Genomic DNA, 12051 nt, shown 5'->3' with positions numbered 1-12051 from the left:
GAGTCATGTGGCAGGAAGCACACACTCTCCCCATGACTTGTGCCTGCTGCAACTGGACCTGCTCCAACCTCCAGGTCTGCCTGTGATGTTACAGGCTGAACAAGACCACTGGGATGCAAAATACATATTGAAATGAAAATTTCTACAGGAAAAAAGACCCCGTTTCTTTCTTCCCTGAGCAAGAAAAGCCAAGAGATTAAGACTCACATGAAACACAAAGTGCAGGTGTTTTCTGAATCATGAGCACACAAACTGACTGCAAAAAGTAGGTCTGGGATAAACGGGGAGATGTAAACATAGGCTGCATGTTGTGTTATATCAACGAATACTTGCTTGGTGTGCTAACGGCACTGCGGGTACATGTTTCAGTCCTTATGAGAGATGAACACTGAAGTACACGCTATTGACATAAAGTCATGTGTAGGACTTGTTTTTGAACACTTCAGGAGAAAAAAAATCAGGGTTGGGGGTGAAGGGAGACAAGGAGGGAGACAGACAGTGAAACACGATTCGCAAAACAGTTGGTAACTGTCGAAGCTGCTGTTGTGTTCATAGGGGATTCGGCATACTTCCTGTTCTTGTTAAGACAGAAGATTTCTGTAATGAGCCATTTTTACAGGAAAGGCAATTCAAGAGAGTCCAGTCACGTCACAGGACAGGAACACCCTAGTTGTTGAGTTGTGGGGAGGGATGAAGAGTGGTTCGTGAGTTCTGATGACCCGCAGTGCTTCGTATTTCTCGTATAGGTGACATACACTGTTTTGTTCTCATCAAATACTACACAATAAATTGTTTTGATGGAAAACCTATTGGATTAAAGTTCACACCTTTTATGAACACAAATCTCAGTCACTGATTTAATTAACTCTGTAGTTAATGTTTACTTAAAATACAAAAATATTCAGGAGTATAATTAAAACATTAAACAATTGTATTCAGTTACCTGGCAATAAGTTAATGATAACATGCACTAAAATTCAATAATATCCTTTATCAGAAAAACGGGCCAGCCTGGTGGCTCAGGCGGTTGGAGCGCAGTGCTCCCGACACCAAAGGCCGCCGGTTCGATTCCCACATGGGCCCTTGAACTGCGTCCTCTACAACTAAGATTGTGAACAACGGCTCTCCCTGGAGCTGGGCTGCCGTGAACAGCTGGAGGTTGATGTGAGCTGCCGTGGGCTGCTCTGTGCTGTCGGGGGCTACCGTGAGCGGCTGGTGGCCACGCTGGCCAGCAGCCATCATGAGTGGCTGGCAGCCGTGAGTGTCCAGCAGCTGATGAGAGCTGCCGTGAGCTGCTGCTGTGAGCAGTTGACCAATGACCAGCGACAGACCGCCTCAGCCGGGGGGAGCACAAGGCTCATAATACCAGCATGGGCCAGGGAGCTGTGCCCTACAACTAGATTGAGAAACAATGGTTTAAAAAAACCGGGGGGGGGGGGGGGTGAGGGCAAAAAAAAGAAAAACTCAATATTATCTTTCATTTTAATAATTTGCCAATGTAGTCATTTATTTATACCACTGGTACTAATTAGTAATTAATCAGTCAGTATATCACAATATATGACATTCAAAAATAAATGAATGGTGTCCCACAATTATATTTATGAAGATTAGAAGAAAATAAAACAAAACCTTTGGTGTACACAAGGCTGGACCATCAAATTGGGGACCTCAGGCAAGGAGCTGGTATACCCCCGACACTTTGGATACAAGTTACCAACCTTTCCCCTTGAACACGTTAATCTAATGCTGTGAATCAGCCTCTTCTAAGTAACACACTGGGATTGCCTTGAACTTGTCTGCCCTTATGTGGGCAGACCAAAACAAATAAGTAAAACTCATGAATAGTGAACTACATTTAATAATTTAAAAGTAAACTCACTTATAATAAGCATTAGAGGAATAAAAGATCAATTAATTGATAGCTTTACCCACTCTCATTGTACCAATTAAGTAAGTGTCCTCATGTGACAACAGTACAGGTAGTACAAAAACCTGTCTTAATTTGTATTATATTTTTAAAAAATGTACTAAAATAGTGTTGACATCTGTGTGGAAAGAGTTGAGAGTCTCACTGATCCACGATATAGGGGTATTGTTTAAAAGAACCTTCACTGATTCCTGCAGAATTTTCAAGATATAATAAACTTGGATTTATTGTGAAAGTTACCTTCGTACCAATCGAAACAAATCTATACTCAGCACCTCACGACAAGGTCAGCACCTCATGCCAAACGTGCAGACAAAATGCAACTTCAGTGTCACATGAGTGGTCAAAAACACCGTCGAACACTGACAGACACTTAATGAAAACACTGCTGTGCCAGATGCAAAGAGTGGCCTGACGTGCCTGGCAATGACCTCTGCCAGGGGCATTTACTACGCTTCTTACCTAAGTGGGAATGTAATCTGTTTCCCTTTCAAGCTGATCTGATAAGCAGTAAATTCAAGTTGTGTACATGTCAAATTTTAAAATAAACATCATTAATTAAGGGGTGGAATGGGTTAAATATTAATACAGAAATGGTCAAAAATGTCATGTCACCGTCATCTGCAAACCATCAAAAGGGAACGCATTCACACCTACTTACCTCTGTGCAGTCGTTCAGAAGGGGCACTGTGGTGTCTGTGGGGTTAATATTGATTGTCTTAAGCTCGATTAAGTTATTTAGGGAATTTCCACCTAGAAGAAGAGGGGTCAAGGAATCAGACAAAGGAGTTTTTGTTACATGATAGAAGATCCCTTCTGAATGAACAATCATTACCTGACACCACGACCAGGGACGGCATGTAGCTGCTGTCAGCAGGGTCGACTATCATTTTTAGTCTATAAACCAGAACATCTGGGAACATTTCCAAGCGAATCCAATGCTTTAAAAAAACACATTCACAAGTTAGTACAATTCAGCTACTAAAACAGGATCGCGAAAGTGCAAATCTACAGGAGATTATTAAAACACACAACATGGCCTGAGAGAGAATTTGCTGTGAAGCTGGCAGAAACCAGAGTTTTCTGCCTCATTAATGGCTCATTAGAATGAAGTCCCACTCTAAGCCCCAGAAACGATGTGTTTAGAGTTCTAGTCTAGGGTGGTCCCTTCATACGCACCCAAGAGTGGGTTACAGAAAACACAAGTCGAGAGGGAGAAGCCCCTCACTCCAAGTCTGACCTGCCCACATGGTGTAAGCCACACGTAAGTGCAAGTGTGACAGCATTTCAAAGGCCAACATATTTGCTAGAATGTGACAGAAAAATGTATAACCAGAATAGAATCTGAACTTGTATATTTCCTGTGGGGGAGTTAAAAAAAAAAAAAAAACCCAAAAAACACAACCCTATTACACCCTCTACTAACTGGTCAGTTAGAAAAAAAAAAAAAAAATGTTACCTATGTTGTTTAAAATCTCTAACAATAAAAATCGGATGGTATATTTAAAATAAATATGAACTAAAACATAAAATGAGTCCTGGCAGGTGCCATAACAACATAATCAAGTTGGCTTTCAAAGTTCACTTGGAAGCTCTGAAAGCTAAAGCCATGTGGATGACGTGTTTCTCGAGGTGCCCCCATGTCACACTACCTTTCCCTGCGAGCCAGACGACTGCCAGCAGGGCTCACTGCCATCAATGAGCCGAGAAGCCTGGTTCACGGAGGACGACACGTTCAGATTCTTCACCATCCGGGACCAGCTGTCCAGAAGCATCCCGGGCTGACTGCTGTGACACCGCTTCAGCTGTTTTCCAGAACGGCCACAAAAGATGGCAGACTGTCCTATAATGGCAGTCAAACAGTGTTAGTGTTGTGAGGTAGCACCTTCACAACCAAGAAATAAAGAACATCACACAGTGACGAGCTCCTTTCTTCACGAAAATGGTACGTTTTCAAATTAGAAGAAGCCAGTAAATACCTATAATAGCTTCAAAAAACCCAAGTCAAGATATTTTACACCAATTTATGAGAGGAAGTTCCTACAGTGCTAAGATTTATCCCACATGACTCTCTTGGGCAACATTAAGCTGGGGGAAGTGCAGTAATAGTGACTACGGAAAACATTCTTATTAAAAATGCTTTTGCTGGGCGGCCGGATGGCTCAGTTGGTTAGAGCGCGAGCTTTGAACAACAGGGTTGCCGGTTCGATTCCCACATGGGCCAGTGAGCTGCACCCTCCACAACTAGACTGAAAACAACAAGTTGCCGCTGAGCTGTCAGAGGGGCGGCCGGATCTCTCAGTTGGTTAGAGCGTGAACTCAACAACAGGGTTGCCAGTTCAATTCCCGCATGGGATGGTGGGCTGCGCTCCCTGCAACTGAAGATTGAAAACGGCGACTGGACTTGGAGCTGAGCTGCACCCTCCACAACTACACTGAAGGACAATGACTTGGAACTGATGGGCGCTGGAGAAACACACTGTTCCCCAATATTCCCCAATAAAAGTTAAAAAAAAAATGCTTTTGCAAAAACAAATCTGTAAAGACTTTCTACTTCCATTAACAGCAAATCTGAAAATTCATCTACACCCCTTCTACCCCCGCCCCAGGACAACCGCACGAGGCAGGTGAGACACACCAAGGCGATGAATGACTGTTCCACAGTAATTACCTCATTAAGGACATGACTGGTCTTCCATACCTGGCTCGTTGATCCTGCCAAACGTATGCCTGCTGTTATGTTTTCTGGTCTTAAAACACGTTTCACAAAAGTCGAAGTCATCACAGTTTCTGCATTTGAATCTAGAACCGTTGATAGGAAACATCTGACAGCCATCGCACCTATTTTTAAAACAGCCATTGGATCGATAAGAAAAGGATGAGGTCATCTATTAAACATTCCAAAGACAAGCACTCCTCCCCCACAAGCCTAGCAGCATAAAAATAGAACTCACGTGACCCCAGGATGGACACTAGGCACCAATTCCATCTCTGCCAGCAGCCCAGTCCAGTGGCACTGCTGAGGGAAGTCGACGATGACATCTTTCCCATTGGCACTGAAAGCTAAGACAGAACAGAGACTGCCTGAACCATCGTTGTCACCAATAAAAACCCAACAGTAAAATTTAAACCACACCCAGTCACGTCACATCAAGTCTCTTTTAGAGACATAGTAAGATCCTTCTGGATGAACCGGCACATGATGCCAGTCAGGGATCGGCCTCAGAATAATGCAGGCAGGGATCGTGGGCGATGTGGCCAGGAGTTGGCCACTGCTGAAGCAGGCGTGGAGGGAGACTCATCATACTCTGTTCTCTACTTCTGCATGTTTGACATTTTCCACAATAAGGTTGGTTTGTTTTTAAATACACCGGATCAACACACTGCATTTAGTAACTTAGGGAATAAAAACCACATCCATGATGTTAAAACATCTGCCCTTTGGTGAGAACACTCTGCTGCTCAAAACATTAACCTCTAAAATTTATCTTTGTTTTGATTTGTAAAGCTTGTAATAATCTCTGAAGTAAAGAAAAATATCAAACTAAAGTGAAATGTTAAGTAAGCTGTTTGTTCTTCTGTGGCCTGAGACCCCCCACCGGGCAGTACCAGCACTGTGCCCAGGTCTCATGGCAGCTGCTGGGCAGGAGCAGAGATTCCTACATGGCTCAAGCAAAACAGAACAGATGTCTTTTTGACACTGAAAGAGTTTAAAGATAAAATTAAACTGTGTGCATGTTTAATTATTTCTCATGCAATTGTTAAAATGGTCATACTATACCTTTTAAAATATGCCATTTGTTTGATCTGAAATCTCAGTATTATCACATTAAATATAAACTGAGTAGATTTTTGTGTTTCCAGTTTCTAACTCCCATCACTTGCACATTTCCATTTTTTAAATTTAGTCCTAAATTTTTATAGAGCTAAAAAAAGAGAAAAGCAGCCTCTGACCACACACTCCGACACAGGCCATCAGGTACAACATTTGACAAAACTTCAGACAGACCACCCTGTGACTGACAGATCGAGACAAAAACAAAACCACTCCTCGGCCCATCTGATCAAGTTCAAGTCAATCCAAACGACAAGAACCAGTCACCCCCAGCCTGGCTAACGTGTACACGTTTCCTTGCCAATCACAGCTTCATCCTGGCTCCATTCTTTCTGCCTTCCAGATAATATTTATTAAGATACCCACTCTCAGAATTACTTGCTTTCTTGAACCCTCCCCACAACATCCAGCATAAACCCCATCAGCCCTTTGTGACAGCCGTATATGGACACATCCCGTTTTCCAGGGTATGTGTCCTTCCCAGTCGCAATGAGTCAATGAATCTGACTCTTCAACTACAGTGTGTCCCTGTCCAGAGAACTGACAAGCAAAAGAGCACGATTTATATACCATGAGGCTTTCTTCACACTTGTTTTTCTTGCCCTTGAGTGAAAAAAAAGTGAGTTTACATTAGCTGATGAAAAGCAAACATAGGGATGTTATTGCCTAGGTAAGATTACCTTTCACCACCCCGACGCTCTGATGAGTCACGGATCCCCACTTGTATTTTGGGGTGGTAACTGAGACTTTGACACGAACTTTATCACCAATCTTGATGTGAGAAGGAGAACTTGGTGGAGGATAGCCTAAAGATCCCAGGAATACAGGAATGGTAATCAGCACCCACTTCTGGGAACTCTCTCTGGTTAAGCAAGAGGCAAAGGACGCGGGGAAGGAAGCGCTCACCTCTAAGTTCCACGTGAATGTACCTGACCCAGTAAGTGCCTCCTTTCTGCTGCCAGTCGCACTGCACATTCAGGTCGTGTAATCCATCTCTGTCCAGTTTGATCACTTTGCCCACATCTCCTTCACACACTTCTTCATATGTTCGGCAGCATCTCACCATCATTCCCACCTCAAATTAAAATTAAATTAAAAACCCAGCCCAGTGTATAATGTAGATGAATGAACAACTGTAAGAAGCATTATCCGCTCCTAAGAAAGGATCTCCTCTAACAGCCAGCGTGTGCTTTCAGAGCCACTTTATACTAAAGGGAACCAGGGATCTTAGAAAGCTGGCACTGTCACAGGCAGTAAACACACAAGGCGGACGTGGATCAACTCATGCCATAAAGTGAGGGAGCTCGCAAAGGCCGAGGGGCTCACTGAAAAGAGCAACCTGATCAAGAGGGGTGACGACTGAAACACAGTGAATTCGTAACTGCAGGTGAAGTCATCATGTTGATGGTCAGCAAAACAAAGTCCCTGGTCACCTCTGTAAGTACCAGGCCCCAACTCTGAAAACTCACAGAGCACAAAGCAAAACAAAAAAACCCAAGCATTTATTCTGCCGTTCCTACATAAACTGTATTACAAAGTGTAACCAGAGTTAATAAGAAAGTTTTCTTCAAAGAGCAGAACTCCAGCTAATGAACCTGGCAATGGGTCCCGGCGACGGCCCTAACGGCTATAGAAATGCTGAGATGGACGGTCCGCAGAGAACTTGTGAACAGACGGAGCAGGCTGACAAGACCTCCCCGGTGACACCACAGGCCAGTCCACGTGAGGCCCTCCTGCCTGAGTCCAGGCACCTCCACACCTCCCCGACTGCACGTGACACGCAGATGAGGAAGGGAGAAGTGGGCTGACAGTTTCAGCCACAGATAAATGGCAGGAAAAGGAAGAAAGGAGGGGAAACTGATCCCAGGTTACAAGACACTTCAGAGACATGGTGTAAGGTGTATGATCTTGGTTGTCCCCGAATTTTTTAAATTACTGTAAAAAGCCACTTTTGAGAAAATAGGGAAAATCTGAGCAAGCACTGGACGTAAGAAGATATTAGGAATTACTGTTTATTTTGTTAAGCGACGTGAGATAACAGTAATGTTATGTTAAAAGTAAAATCCTTCATCTATCAGGGATATATACTGACATATTTACAGGTGAAATGAGGTGATTTCTGGGACTTTTCCTCTGGAGTATACTAACTAAAACAAAACAAGTAACACAAGAAAAGAAAGGATTTAAGGTGAACAAAGGACTACATGAAAAGCATAACTGGATTTTATAAATTAGATGGCAATAAGAATGACGTATGAGCAAGCAAATACAGATTTTTAAAAGTGTCTGCCATGGGGATAATCGAGCACAGCTCTCTGTGCCATGTCACTGCAGACAAGCCACCTACTGCTCTCTGGCTCTGCCCCAGCTCCGCTCACCCTCGGCTCCAGCCACAGCGGCCACCCTGCTGGGTGCTATGCCAACCCCGCCAAGCTGCTGACTTTCCGAGATGCTCAAATATTCGCTGAATGAGAATCTGAACGAGGCTGCAGCCTCAGACAATACTCACCTGAACGTTCTCTCTCACATACACGGCATAATCATCATTACTCAAGAAATCAGCTCGTTTTTTGTAAGTCTGGCTCTCTGTTACAACAGCACCAGTAGACTACAAAAGATGAAATACATTTTTTAAAATGGTGAACCAGATAAACATAGTTAAAAAGAAAGAAGTGTATGAAATCTGTAATATTAGAAATAAAGTATGAAATACCGTATTTTCCCTATCAAATTCTTCATTTAAAAAAAGATTAACAATTGCATAATAAGCAGGATAAATCTCAGATGCTAAAAATACAGAAAATTTCTCAGGCATTTGCCAATGAATCCCGTGACAGAATTTACTCAGATCAGACATCAACATGTCGTATGAGACATGACTTTTTAATAGCGTCTTCTAGTGGCTTCCCAAAGTCATGCGATGTTGGAACAGGGTCTGTCTTACGCTAAAGGTAAATGAGGCCCAGAAGACCCAGTCAGCACCGAGCAGATTCCCGGGGTGCCCGGAACTGCAGAGGCCAGTGGAGCAAGTGCAGGGTGGGGGCACAGGCAGAGGGACAGCACGTGATGTTGGAACAAGGGTCTGTCTTACGCTAAAGGTAACTGAGGCACAGGCAGAGGGACGGCACGCAGTCAGCACTGACCACAGCGTAGGCCACGTCGTCCACGTCCTCCACCAGGTCCTCGTCAGAACACTCCTCAGACCCTGTGTCTGCGTCCGAGACATCTGTGACCTGCACGTCAGCGTGGTCCAGCAGCCACCCCACCAAGGCCTCCACGCCTGTGAGCAAGTACATGGTGAGGACACGCGGCCTGACACTAGCCTTGCAGGAAAACCTACACATGGGCACACTGCGTGGCACGCCCACACGGACACCGCACTACCTGGCAAGCCAGCAGCATTCCCGGAGGCACCAGCAAGCGACGTCAGCGCAGACTCGATGCTCCTCCTGGGAAACCCCATTTCCATGAGCTGAACCACCACCGGCTGGGCAGGGGCGGGCGGCTGCCTGCGTTTCTTTGCTCGGATGGGGCGCACATGCTGCGCGGGCATGGGTGCCATGGCCTCGCTGCAGCCACAGTCTTCAAACGCTGGGCTCGACGGGCGAGTGGACTCCACGGCCAGACACTGACACACGGCCAGCGCGGCAGCCTGGGAAATGAGGGCACAGCAGGAGACTGCTGGTCAGGTGACTTACACAAATCTAAGAATGTGCAAATTACGGACTTCTGCTAGGAACGGCAGTGCAGAAGTACAGAAAATCCAGACTCACATATGCAGTTCTAATTTGATTTTTTTTCAAAGTGATAAAAGCAAACTGGTACTTTAAGGAAACAGACCAGGGAGTTGGGAGGTCTATGGCTAGAGCTGGGATTCCAGTTACTCTCTAGTCTCAACATCCTGTTAAACTTTATGATTCTAACTTCCTGTGGGGAGTGTATGCAGGGGGCCCATCTTGAATGATCGCTCTTTTGCACATGGACTGCTGGCCGAAAGGTGTGTGTTCCCACACTGCTATAGTGGTTTTGTTTTATTTTCCTAAACAAACCCTCTCTTTGATGAACTACTTAAAGGTTATTTTTGTCCAATTAGTAAAAGTAAGGCCCTTTTGTATATTGAACAATCTGCACAAAGGAAGGAAATACTGGCAGAGCCATCACTAGCCGAATGTGCAGTGACAGCTGCACTTCAGTAACTTAACACCTCAAAACGTTAGGCTTCCTCTTATATGTGACACTGCTCTGGGGCAGTGCCTTGTGGTCAGGAAGTCAGGAAGGACGGTGAAACATGCAGGCAAAGGAGAGAAGGTTTCTTGGTAATTGAGAGGGGAGGACGCATCTTGTAATCATGTTAACAATATCAGAAAGGTGACTTCAAGCATAGTATTGATAACCTGCTTGTCCAGTAAAGTATTTGGAATAAAACTTTACACTTACATAATGCTCAATACATGCCAGACACTACTGTAGTATAGGTGATTCACATCGATTTGCACATTTGAAACTCATATTTACAGATAAGGAAACTGAGGCCTAAGGTCACCTAGGTGGAGTCAGGATTTGAACCCGAGCAGCCTGTCTCTTCACCTGCCTTCCCAGAAGCTACCACTTTGCTGACGGCTGGCCTTTCTAACCAGCATTCGGAACGGGAACCTAAAGGTCTGTTGTGGAGGTTGCCTGTCCTCACCAGGGTTAGAGAAGGAGGGTGGCCTAGGGAGCGTGCTCCCAGAACCAAAGTCCCAGGCATGGGTTCCCACCCGGGAGGGAATCAACACCTCTTACACAGGCACAGGGGACTACTCCGCACAACAGCTGAGAGCCCTGCCGGCCCACACACGTGGCTGAAGGGAGGTGGCGACCATGAGGGTCAGCAGGGTGGGTTGCAAGAGCCAGAGCGGCCTGGCCCAGAGCAGGCCTGGAAGACTCGAAACCCGGAAGGAATGGTGGATACTCTGGGGCCTGTGTGTGTGTGTGTGTGTGTGTAAGTGAATGGATAAAAAGTGTCAAAGACAACAAAAACCACTTTCATACTTAAATACAGAGGAAAGATCCAAAGTACCTTCAGCTCCTGCCTGGCACACGCAGACCCCTCCCCGTGACCAGTGTCCCACTCTCTCCCTTCAGACAAGCCAAAGACAACGCAGACATGGCCACCCAGTCAACTCTGAGGGTTAAACATGGTGCAAGAGAAGGGAAATAATACAGGGAACTGGGATGAGTCCATGAGCGTGGCTGCCGTCTTCCCTGACCCCCTTGCAATGCTGGCCTCATCTGCAGATGCTCCCATGGGCCCTAGCACTTCCTGTTTGTTTGAACTCAGCCTGTGACAGAGGAACTAGGAAGAAATAAGTCCTGTTGAGGTTCCAGTGCTTAGGAGGTGTGGAAAGCCTAGGGTTTTGCTGTGAAGTCTGAGTAACTTGGAAGGGACAGGCTTCATTCTAACAGCTCACGTTTCAGAATAAGATTGAGCAAGGAGTTCTGGGAATGGGGAGTCAGGCTGTACTGGACTAAGCCTCTGCTTGATAATAACTACGAACTCTGGACAAAAGATTGAAAAAAGAAAAAAAGACTTTTAAAACTGTTTGATGGCCTGAAGAACAGCCAAAGCAATCAAAACTGAACAGGGACAACCCATGGCCACAAAGAAAGCCAGCAGGCAAGCTGCTGACAGAAGCAGTGTTACTGAGCTGCAGTCAGAGACTGGAATTCAGGTCTACGAGAGCAATTAGAAGTGAGGAAGAAACCACAAAATGTGCACACAGACCACCTCAAACCCGAGGCTGATTCCACGGGTTGAGCATGTGTGAGTTTCTGAAGAATGCAGCATGAAGAACAGCTGAAAAGCTAGAGGGAAGTCTACAGCTACCAGTGCAGGGCAGACAGTCTGAGGTCCAAGTCCAACCCCATTGGAGGAAGTTGATCAAGACGTAGAGATTCCACTAAAACCCCAGAAGAGATTCTAAACCCATAGCATTAGAGACCAGGAATCAGAACTAAGGGCATAAGAGTCTAGAACCAAGCCTCCACAGGACTGAGGAAAAATGCCAAGTACTAAACTATCTGCAAGAATGAAATCTCAAATTCTCCAGAAGAAGCTGACAGAACCTAGATACAATGTAACATCCAAAACATATGAAATACTATAAAAATCATTAGATATGTGAAGAAGAAGAACCAGTAACTGACTACAATCAAGAGAAAAAACCGCCAATAGTAGCAGACCACTGGTGGCCCAGGTGTTAGAACTAGCAAACAAAAAAATTAACATAACTATCACAAATATATT

General features: G+C 45.0%; 1 protein-coding gene across 3 annotated transcripts in view; it reads right to left on the bottom strand.

Annotated features, from left to right (window-relative positions):
* The window catches only part of HERC2 (HECT and RLD domain containing E3 ubiquitin protein ligase 2), a 154079-nt gene that overhangs the window by 49760 nt on the left and 92268 nt on the right, over positions 1-12051 (bottom strand). For all 3 annotated transcript variants that reach the window (XM_019753190.3, XM_019753191.3, XM_019753192.3), the window contains exons 46-55: positions 9150-9417; positions 8909-9045; positions 8275-8373; positions 6672-6840; positions 6446-6571; positions 4885-4993; positions 4632-4771; positions 3583-3773; positions 2766-2871; positions 2592-2683 (exon numbers count right to left, since the gene is read on the bottom strand). In XM_019753190.3, the coding sequence (XP_019608749.2) occupies positions 2592-2683; positions 2766-2871; positions 3583-3773; positions 4632-4771; positions 4885-4993; positions 6446-6571; positions 6672-6840; positions 8275-8373; positions 8909-9045; positions 9150-9417 (1437 nt within the window). The remainder of the gene's footprint in view (positions 1-2591; positions 2684-2765; positions 2872-3582; positions 3774-4631; positions 4772-4884; positions 4994-6445; positions 6572-6671; positions 6841-8274; positions 8374-8908; positions 9046-9149; positions 9418-12051) is intronic.

The sequence above is a fragment of the Rhinolophus sinicus genome, chromosome 13, assembly GCF_057876585.1.
Source record: "Rhinolophus sinicus isolate RSI-liver-muscle chromosome 13, RSI-T2T, whole genome shotgun sequence".
NCBI classification, from domain to species: domain Eukaryota; kingdom Metazoa; phylum Chordata; class Mammalia; order Chiroptera; family Rhinolophidae; genus Rhinolophus; species Rhinolophus sinicus.
This window is presented reverse-complemented; position numbering and strand designations above follow the sequence as displayed.